At 39.6% G+C, this 10,798-nt stretch overlaps 1 protein-coding gene across 4 annotated transcripts in view; it reads left to right on the top strand.

Annotated features, from left to right (window-relative positions):
- fam168a (family with sequence similarity 168 member A) overlaps positions 1-10,798 on the top strand; it is a 26,286-nt gene that overhangs the window by 7,448 nt on the left and 8,040 nt on the right. For 3 of the 4 annotated variants that reach the window (XM_020619959.1, XM_020619961.1, XM_020619960.1), the window contains exons 2-4: positions 5,984-6,091; positions 6,846-6,937; positions 10,024-10,104. In XM_020619959.1, coding sequence (XP_020475615.1) covers positions 6,030-6,091; positions 6,846-6,937; positions 10,024-10,104 — 235 coding nt within the window. In that variant the 5' untranslated portion in view covers positions 5,984-6,029. The remainder of the gene's footprint in view (positions 1-5,983; positions 6,092-6,845; positions 6,938-10,023; positions 10,105-10,798) is intronic. The other variant, XM_020619962.1, reaches the window with a different exon arrangement.

Below are 10,798 nucleotides of genomic sequence, written 5' to 3'. Positions count from 1 at the left end.
CCCCCCCATTATTACATCTTCTGGTCCCCTAGGTTGCAGGAATCTCCCTTTATGGAGTGGAACCAACATTATTGTTTTGAAACGCACACATATTTCTATTAACATGCAAATTAAATATGTGGGCATGATCGTTGAAGATCTGCAACACTGAAGGATCTGCGGTTACACAAAATGTTACACACACACACACACACACACACGTACTGTAGCTCTGTTAGCATACATGCTACCGAGTTATGTTTATGTACCTAGGCCTTGAGGCTAGAGCTTCTGAGTTCAACCCAAGTGAAGTCTCATTTAATAGAGTTTAAGCTTAACAAAATCCTAAAAGAGAACTCTTGTTAAACCAGGGAGTCTCCTTGGTATTGTTGGTCCTTAGTGAGTGAATTCTGCTCTGTTTGCATTTGAGACAGAGGGTGAGCTCCTAGTACAGTCTGATGTCAGTATTATGGTTTGCAGTCATAGCTGAAATGAGACACTAGAGAAACAATTAGAAATTATTTTGTTACTGACCTAATTGTTTCAAGCGAAAGGGCAAATATTTGCTGCTTTGAATATTTGAATGTCAGGTTTTGGTAAATTAAAATTGGCATCCTCTGGTTTTTATCACATTTAAAATTAAAACTAGTAGGTAAATTCACTGAGATAAATTCAGATTAATCTAATATGAAAAATCTATAATGAAAACTATTGTTTCCACCCCTAGTTTCATGCCATGTCTGTGTGGACTGTAAATCGCCACTCTCATCACAGTGCGACCCTATATCGATTCTCTTTGCTAGTGATCCAGTGTTTACCGATACTTAAAAATATGCCACGATGCGATTTCATTTCAATTCACCCCCCCATTATTACATCTTCTGGTCCCCTAGGTTGCAGGAATCTCCCTTTATGGAGTGGAACCAACATTATTGTTTTGAAACGCACACATATTTCTATTAACATGCAAATTAAATATGTGGGCATGATCGTTGAAGATCTGCAACACTGAAGGATCTGCGGTTACACAAAATGTTACACACACACACACACACACACACGTACTGTAGCTCTGTTAGCATACATGCTACCGAGTTATGTTTATGTACCTAGGCCTTGAGGCTAGAGCTTCTGAGTTCAACCCAAGTGAAGTCTCATTTAATAGAGTTTAAGCTTAACAAAATCCTAAAAGAGAACTCTTGTTAAACCAGGGAGTCTCCTTGGTATTGTTGGTCCTTAGTGAGTGAATTCTGCTCTGTTTGCATTTGAGACAGAGGGTGAGCTCCTAGTACAGTCTGATGTCAGTATTATGGTTTGCAGTCATAGCTGAAATGAGACACTAGAGAAACAATTAGAAATTATTTTGTTACTGACCTAATTGTTTCAAGCGAAAGGGCAAATATTTGCTGCTTTGAATATTTGAATGTCAGGTTTTGGTAAATTAAAATTGGCATCCTCTGGTTTTTATCACATTTAAAATTAAAACTAGTAGGTAAATTCACTGAGATAAATTCAGATTAATCTAATATGAAAAATCTATAATGAAAACTATTGTTTCCACCCCTAGTTTCATGCCATGTCTGTGTGGACTGTAAATCGCCACTCTCATCACAGTGCGACCCTATATCGATTCTCTTTGCTAGTGATACCGTGTTTACCGATACTTAAAAATATGCCACGATGCGATTTCATTTCAATTCAGGGGCCTGAGATCAATAGCAATTGCCTATTTCACACAATTATGCTTTTATTAATTAAAATGTAACAAGTGTAATTTTCACTTTCAAGTGCTATTTAAATACAAATAAGGACCAATGCTGACCTTCTAATTCAGCAAACGTTTTTGAGATGGGAAGCATTTACATTGTCACACATACAAAAAAAGCTGGAAAATTCATTTCCCACATCCTCGGGGCCAGTTTAAAACATAACACTCAGGCCTTACTGTTGTCTGTGTGCTTTTAATCCAGAATACTTCCATACTCATGACTTGTTTATGATGGGAGAGTTTACTTAATCTGTGTAATTTTCTTGCCTGCTATAGGTCAAGGCAAATCCTCATAGAAAGTGTTTTGTCACTTTCCCCTCTCACGTAACAATGTGTCAGTACACACCGACTCAGAGGCGTATGTGAGACACGTCCCTAAAAGCCCCGTATAGTGTGAATTCCCAGTCTGAGAGTGCTATCTGTACCACCTGGTACATGTTGTCCAGTTTGACAAGAACAGCACTTCACCGGAAATGTGTACGTATGTGGTGGGCTGTCAAAATAAAAGCATACAAAACATCAATATTTACATTTTAAATCAATGTCATTGGATCTTGGGGTTTGATCAGTCGTTGCACCCCTAATGGATGAGTGGGCAAGTTTAGACAAAAACATTTTTCATCTTTTCATAAAACTAAAGGCTTGTCTTTTTTTTAAGTGCGGAATAAAATTAATTTGAACAGTAGTCTAGTAATAAGCCAACCACTGAAAGTAGTGCGCTAGTCAAATCAGAATTGCAATAAACATTATGGGGAGTATTGGAGGCTAGAGCCAAGCATGTGGTGACATGGTTACTGCTTTGATTATCATAACCTCCAGAGAACTGTAATAGCTGTCAGCAGATGAGTGAAAACACTTCACATCCCTTGTGCAGTTTCATCATCACTGCCAGAGTCCCCTGAAGCTGCAGTCCTTTGATTCATGGAAGGATCCCACACTGCAGGTAGCCCTGCTGTCTTTGAAGTCAGGAGAGAAGACAGAAAAGATGGCTAAAGAATTGAGAAGACTTGCACACTGCTGTTGTTGGTTTTTTTGTTTGTTTCTTTGTCTCAAAATCCTCACTGATCGATCTTATAAAGCGAGTTGCCATGCTTTGTTTTATGTAAATTGAATTTTTTTTTTGTCTGGGAGAGTGTTGTTTGGACAAAACAAGACACTTAAAGGGTTCTGAGAAAACAGGATTGTGAAAAATCGAGTCTTCACTGTTTTCTTATTTACGTACACTTATTTATGAGCAGACGACCCAAACCCTCTGCTCCAGGCGCCCAAAAGCAGTTATTTGTTAGTCTTTGTCTGTATTTTCAGCCAGCCAACAATATCATATCATTTTTAGCTTGTTCTCTGTTTTCCTTAAACACTGTAAAGGTCGTCTCAGCTCCTTTTATGCTCTGTCATGCAAATAAATGTACAGTTTCTCACCATTTCTCTCTTCCTTTATGGTGAACATTTTCTGGAGAATGGTCTTTAATGCTCATTGATAGTGGTCTGTACAAGGTCTTCTGCCTTTTTTTTTTTTAGGGATGGAGAGCCTGGCGTGCCTCATCCTGTCCTCCTGAAAACAAAGGAGTTGTGTTTACACACTCATCACATGCATTTCTGCAGTCACCTGTTTCCTCACACACACACCTTCATTAGACGCATTGTGGTGCCCCGCTTGTTCTGACCCATTTTTTTTTTAATCACCTGACTACACACGCACGCACACACAGTTTCTCAGGCTTAAACCTGTCTCTCCTTTATTTTGTACAGGCACAGATGTGATTGGGTATGTCTGTTTGTTCACAACATAAGACCTCAGGGTTAGCACAGCCACCTGGCCCTGAGTTAAAAGTAAAATCCTTTTTTTTTTGTTTTTGGTAATCTTATTTAAAGCTCTCACATGGATCGTTGTAACTTTGATTTAGTTATTCTGTTTCATAGTTGTCTCTTGTGCTTTTGGAGCCTATTAAACAACTAAATAGACTAGTTGTTTAATTGTCATGGTTTCTTCTAGAGATGTACCAGTCAATTGGCGGAGATCAGAAATGGCTGGTTTTCAGCATGTTGGGCCTTGACCAGTGACCGGCTGATCACTCTGAGATTTCTAATTCTGTGCCTGTCAGATTTAGAGGCACAACGTCGAGCACACAGTGACACAGACTGAAATCGCATCCCACCTGCACCTTGAGTGAGGCTTGCCCTTTTATATTTGGAGATGTACAAATATTGCACTTCCATTTGTAGTTGGAGCTTTGGAAAAAAGTGAGTGAAAGATGAAAAAATAAAACATTGTATTAAAGCAAAGATACAAAAATGTTTGTGTGCTTCAATTGGAGTTCTAAGAAAATCAATCAACGGGTTAAGAAAGTTGCAATCGGTGCATTTTGCTGAATGATAAGTGGGGATTTAAATAAACTATTTTAAAAAGTCTAGATATATTTGTGGCATTGGCTCTGGACATGATGTTGGTTAGGCGGTCAGTTGCTTTGGAACGTTGCACACTAATTTAGTATAAACTTTTATCGCGTTGCTTCTTTTAACATGGGACAGATCCACCAGCTCACCTCAGTAATTTCTGTATTGAAATACGATCACGATGCAAGCTTGTTAGTTACAAGTGTAAATGGGGCCATAGCCTTGTTTTGGTACAATGGTTCTCACACAGGTAATTGCAGATCACGTTAAAACTGGGTATTTTCAAGCTTTTTTCCCCAGTAGTCGGTGCTTTTTTATTCTTGTTTGTTAGTTTGCATGTGGAGACTGATTTACTGATGTAGAAAAGCCAATGACAAACGAAAAGTAGCAGAGAGGAATGAAAAAGTGGGAGCCGGAGTAATGCTAGAGGAAGGAACTGAAGCAGAGGAGATGTGGTAGAATAATGAGGAATGCCCTGAGAGATGTTTTCAGGATTCGGCAGTTCCCCCTGGGCATTCTTTTCTTACGAGATGATGATCTTGAGTAATAAACCAGAGTTGACTTAATGTTCTTTGTTTTACAAACTCGCAGACATATGCAGGTTTGTGTTTTTGTTCATTTTCAGGGCATGTTTTAAGGAATTTGTGCATAAAACAAGTGAAAAGCAACTGCACCCACGTGTTTGTGCTCACATTGAGTTGTCAGGTGTCTGGGCGTTCTGACGTCGGTGTTCCTGGACGGAGCATTGAAACGCTTCATTCCCTAATGTGAAGTGTCACTTAGTGCCGCTTGGCATCACCACCATGCAGTGTGTACCCAGGCATTGTGACAGTGAGACTGTAATAATCTGAAGTGTTTAACTGGCTAAGAAACACAAGCCCAGGATGGAATGGTTCAGATTGATGTTGGAAATGCCTTTTGGTATGAACAAATCCATAAATGCACATTTCTGAAAGAAGCAGGATGATGGTTTGTACATGGTGAATGGGTGGATGCGATTTGTACAGAGAACTTGCCAAAGCGTATTTCACACAGTCTTCTACGTAAGCACATGACGGGGCCACACTGAAAGCCGGGCAGAAGTAGCCTGAACGCTGCTGTCTCCTTCGCAAACGGGAGTAAAAATCAACACAAGATACACATGAACTTACAACACTGAGCTCATATCTTTCCTCTCAATTTATTCCTCAGCTGTTCTGCTCTGTCTCTGTGCAGTGTTCTTGTGGTTCTGGCTCGTGTGTATACTTGGATCATGCTTACTCATGGCTCAGTGCAAAACTTAGTGCTGCATTTTGTACTGTCCTGTTGTTTTGCTCCGTCACTTGCCTGCTTGCTGGCTGTGCTGTGCTTTTTTTTTTTTTTTTTTTCCCCCCCCCCCCATTGGCTGTCTTGATGTTTGCTTTTCTGCTTGTATTGGCCAGTACATCACATAAAGATATATGCACACTCATGCTTCACTGTCACTTTTACATACACACACCTCCATATGCAGAAATAAATTAAATGCCACCAAGTCTGTTTTATCAGTAAATATAGCTAGAATACATCTTGTCACATACACTGTAGATGATATCAGATATGCTTTGCACAGAATGGTATTGTATTTAAATAAATACAGTGCAAAGATTTGTATATCAGTTGTTAAATGCATTTATTGGTGGCTAAAGACAACTGTTGGCACAAACACTCACTCACACACTGTCCAAATCACTGTCTCCCGTGCGGTTGTCACTAACCATTTGCTGTTGCACTGACTTGTGCTTGCTTTTTATGCAGTTTATTTTTTCCCCCCCTTTTTCCTCTGTTCATTGTAATCATGACCTCTCGCTGTTTTAATTTCAGATTTGCATATCCACTTCCACTTCTTCCTCATTTGCATACAGCAAGAATGGCGAGCGGGCATCCCACAGACAAATTCAGTTTCATGTATCAACCAGACACGCACAAGAGGTACGGGGCACGCATGCACACACACTCAACCACACACATATACACTCCCTCCCATGCCCATATTCTCATTGACCCGGTAAGTTTAGATAATAGAGGGGGACTTGAGGTTTTTCATTAACATCGTTTGACTGGTGGAAGAAGATGCCTTATGGAAGGGGTGGTGTAAAGGGTTCTTTTATTAGGCAGCGTCATCCCAACCATTTCCAGCATTTTAAACTTTTATTGGCCGCCACTCTGTTCAGTACCTCAGTAGTGGAAACCAGGCGGGTAGAGCTTGCCTTGTCCTTTTTTTTTTTCTTTTCTATTTTTTATTTTTGTTTTGGCACAGTAGTGAAAATCGGACAGATGTGCAGCATTTTTTTCTAGTGGTTACTGCCACTTAGGAAACAAAGCCATTATTTTCAGTGGATCTATGAGTTCTTGTGCCTTTCTGTCAGTACATCTACCTTTATTATTATTATTTTCTTTTTCCCCGCAACATCCATGCTTATGTTGCCTACTTGAAGGTGAGGATTCACAGGGCTTGATTTTATTTTATTTTTTTTTTTTTGCATGCCGGCAGAATCCTTCAGCTGGATGTCGCCTTAAGAATCAAGAGTTTGGGATTATGTGTGCGATGAGTGTGTGCGTGTGCTTGATAATCGTAACAATTTTCTTTCCAATTTACATGGCTTACATCTCTCTCCTTCATTTTTTTCCCTGTCTTCTCTTCCCCCTTCCCCTTTGTCGCACCTTCTGTTCCTCTCTCTGTTAGTAAGAACAGGTTATCTTCAGCTATGAATCCAGTCTACAGCCCCGTTCAGCCTGGCACCCCATATGGAAATGCCAAGAATGTGACCTTTACAGGTAAGACAACCATGCATGTACACATTTAACGTCCTCTATAATAATCCAGTGAGGGAAAAAATACCTTAAGGCCTGTTCTGATAATAGCCTCTTGATGCTGTCAAATGTTCTATGAAAATCAGATGCTGGAAAATTATGAAGCCTTTGTGATCGTATTAAAGTCAGTGGGACAGCTTGTTCACTTTATAAATGGGCTATAGTCTAGCTAATTTCACCTTTTTTTTTTACATTGTAGAAAACTTACTCCAGTAGTTAAAATAGGGACAGAAACATGTGACTTTGACATTTTATCAAAATGGTCTGAATTGTTCAAAACCACTTGATGACCCAGAATTGTGACTTTATGACTTAGGTTAGTGATGTATTTGCTTGACTGGGATAAAGAAATCAAGCGTTCTGCAAGAACAGAGTCAGTGGTGGAGTGTCTGAGTAACAGAGGGGCCTTAGTCCCCAGCAGGAGGAACACAGCAGGACGGTGAAGCTGGACGATGACATGAAGATGCCACTATTTATTGCACATTACTCTGACCATTGTGGACTCTGAACAGCAGCCGCCTGCTGCTGAGGCCAAGGTTTGACAGGAAAGAACAGCTCATCATGAAGGAGAAGCTCACAGTATAGAAGACGTACTCAAAGCCAGAGAAACAAACCCTCCTGCTGCTGTGCATTTTGTGTTGCTGCTCCACATTTTGATATCCTTGTAAGCTAGTTAGCTCTGTTATACCTTACTGTAATATGCCACAGAAGACAGTTTGTTTCTTTTGTCACTTGTGGTATCTAGTTAACCTGATGCAGAAGCATGAAGCTGAGATAATTTGACTAACCCGTGAAGCCATTTTACTAGCTACTTTCTGTTATAAGCTCTGAACACAAGTTTTTTTTTTTTTTTTTTTTTTTATGTCTGAATAAGTTGTCGGCTTTTTACGAAAGAGCAGAGTTGGACCTGCAGGTCAAAGGTGACTGCAGGAAAGAATAATATTGAGTTGCGTGACTTTTAAGAGTTGCAGTCAAATGAGAGCACTGGTGTAGCTTACAGTTAGGTGCTTTCACTCCCGTTTAGATTATATTTGCAAGGAAACGGATGTCGGAAATGAATGCCAGTAAACAGGCCCTCTCTTATACCGTATGCCCACTGAAGTGAAGGTATGCAACAAGTACACATTTTTTAAAGTGATGAAATACTTTGAATGCTAATTTGACCTCTGCAAAACTGATAGTAAATTATTTCTACTGAACACAAGAAAATGAGGCCCAGTATCTGTTGACTACAGACTGTGAGCCACCGTTCACCTGCAGTATTGTAGTAGAGAAGGGCAATAATGAAACCCACTTGGTCGTAATCACCTTCAGAAATAGGTTATACTAGAGTTGTTCATGTATTTTTATCTTTAAATTGGTCTTGGAGTGATGGACTCTCCACTCAGATTCCCATTCTGTGTGTACCCTCTTCACGGCTCTGGAGGCTTTCAACAATTGAAGCAGAAAAGTGAATACAGCAAAACTGAACTATATATGTTATTATATATATTATATCATTGCATTGAACTGGCAGGCAACATTACACATGGTGACCTGTTACCCTGAGTTCATTCTGCTGGAGACTCACCAACAGTGCAACACTCAAGGTCAAGTTCAGGAATGTTAAATGATATCTAGGTCAACATACAAGATAACTAAAAACAGTTGGATGTTAACAGTAATATTTACACTTCTTCACCACCTAATCATAAATGGGTGTACAATGAGGATAAAGAAATTGTGCAGACTGTTGATTAGGTGCGATTCGGTTTATACAGATTAGTATTTCCAAATAATAAAAAGGGCAAACAGTCATAATCATCCCTCACTTTAACTCTTATCAAATGTAAACACCTTGCAAATCATGGTCATTTGCGTTTTATGAGATTGTAACAACATCTGGTGTTATTGTATCATTTAATACAAGGCTCTGGATCAGTGCATATGATGAATTGAACAAATCACCAGACATTTAGTTCAAAAGCTTTTGAACCATGCAGTGCTGCAGCTGTTGATATGAAATGATGGTGTGCTACCAAATATGTTACTTTGCTAATGAAAACACACTCTACATGAGCCAGACCTGGCATTAGACTCCAGGGTTTCCTTGTCTAAAATATGTAAAAGTGACTTCTTTTCAGGATCAAAATCATACTTCAGCATTTTTAAACTAGTGCAGTAAATTAATTCATCACCGTTTCACAGTCAAGTTGTTTTCAGACTGCCAGAGATCCTCACTTTACAGTTATTTCAATTATCAAAATGGGTTTCAAGTAATTTTCTGTTGGTTTAAGCTAATAATAATAATGTTAGAATAAATTGTAATTGTAAATTGGTCAGGACTTATTTTTTCTGTACTGAAAATGCCCACAATTGTTGAATTTAACTGTGAATTGCGATGAAAACATAAGAGTCCTACATGAGACTGGGGAACCGTCACAGCCTTAACTCTGCTGCGGTGTAGATTGATGCAGATATGTTTTTATATCTGACTGTAGCTCAACCTGCCGCAGCAGACGGCAGACAGCACATAATATAACAAAGGCTCAAGGCTACAGAACAGAGACTAACCAATGATGGCAAGCAGTGAGCAGCACTGCGCTCACTCGCGTTCTTTACCTCAGTGCTCCTGCTTTTCTCCTCTCTTCCTCCTTGTTTGTGTCACTCTGCCGAGCTAGCACCTTTTTATTGGTGAAAGTGTTTTTCAGGTCAAGTTTGCTTGATATGTAATTGATGACGCACAAGCGTATGTGTGTGCACCCCCTTGCACGTGTCTGTGTGGATTACTAATGTTTCTGAATTTATCTCCACCCACACCATATTGGCAGGTGTGTCGCGTCTGTCAGATTGGTGTATATAAGACTCAATTCGGTCGACTGCGTTATTGGTGCAGACATTTTTTTTTTTCTTCCATGAGCACCGTCTGTGCACTTCCTGCTCCAATCAAAGTACTGGAGTGTGTGTGTGTGTGTGTGTGTGTGTGTTTGAGGAGGGGCAGGGGGGTCTGTGGTTCTGTGTTTAAGCTATGGTTTTTAATATTTTCTCTCTCATCTGTGATGTGTTGGCAGGCTATCCAGGAGGGTATCCTGCCACGGCTCCCACCTATACACCCAACCTCTATCAAACAGGCAGTCCTGGGTATCCACCTGGTGAGCGCTAATTCACTCACTCACTCACTCTCTCACACACACACACACACACACACACACACACACAAATCATTTGATGGCTTTGTTAGGGAGAAATTGCTGTCGTTTCAGCCCAGTTTTCCTGGAGTTAATTAGTGGTGCATTTTCAAGGGATGAAATCACAGATAAACAGCCCAAAGATGACAGGGAGCAATGAGACAGATTTTTTTATTTTTCTTCAGGATAATCACATTCATGTTTTCCCTCCTTGAAACTACAAAGATATGATCTTATTCTGCCTGCTCTTTGTTGAGCTGATGCAGCTGCCTGTTGTTTGACCCAAAATTCATGATAAAAACAAACTGCTCTCACATTTTTTATTAAACTCTGTTAATAATAACAGCAGGCAGTGTTGTTGTAATCACTGTCTATAAACTCAACAACCTATAAATTTGGCACCTGTTTGTCTTGAATCATTTTCAGAAATATTTGAATCATTCTGATGACTTAACCATTGAAGCTTAGTTCAGTCTGCATAGTAGTTGAGTAATGTGTTGGTGTGAAATGAAAGTTAGTCAGTGTTGACGTTGAGGCTGGGATAATACTTAATGTGCTGAATAAATTAAACACTCATGGAATTTTAATTTCCAGTCAGAGAATCCATTACTGCTGCTGCTTTTTATTGTTGCATAGAGATGTCTTGAATTTGTTTATT

Source organism: Monopterus albus, unplaced genomic scaffold (genome assembly GCF_001952655.1).
Source record: "Monopterus albus unplaced genomic scaffold, M_albus_1.0 scaffold229.1, whole genome shotgun sequence".
Classification (NCBI taxonomy): domain Eukaryota; kingdom Metazoa; phylum Chordata; class Actinopteri; order Synbranchiformes; family Synbranchidae; genus Monopterus; species Monopterus albus.
This window is presented reverse-complemented; position numbering and strand designations above follow the sequence as displayed.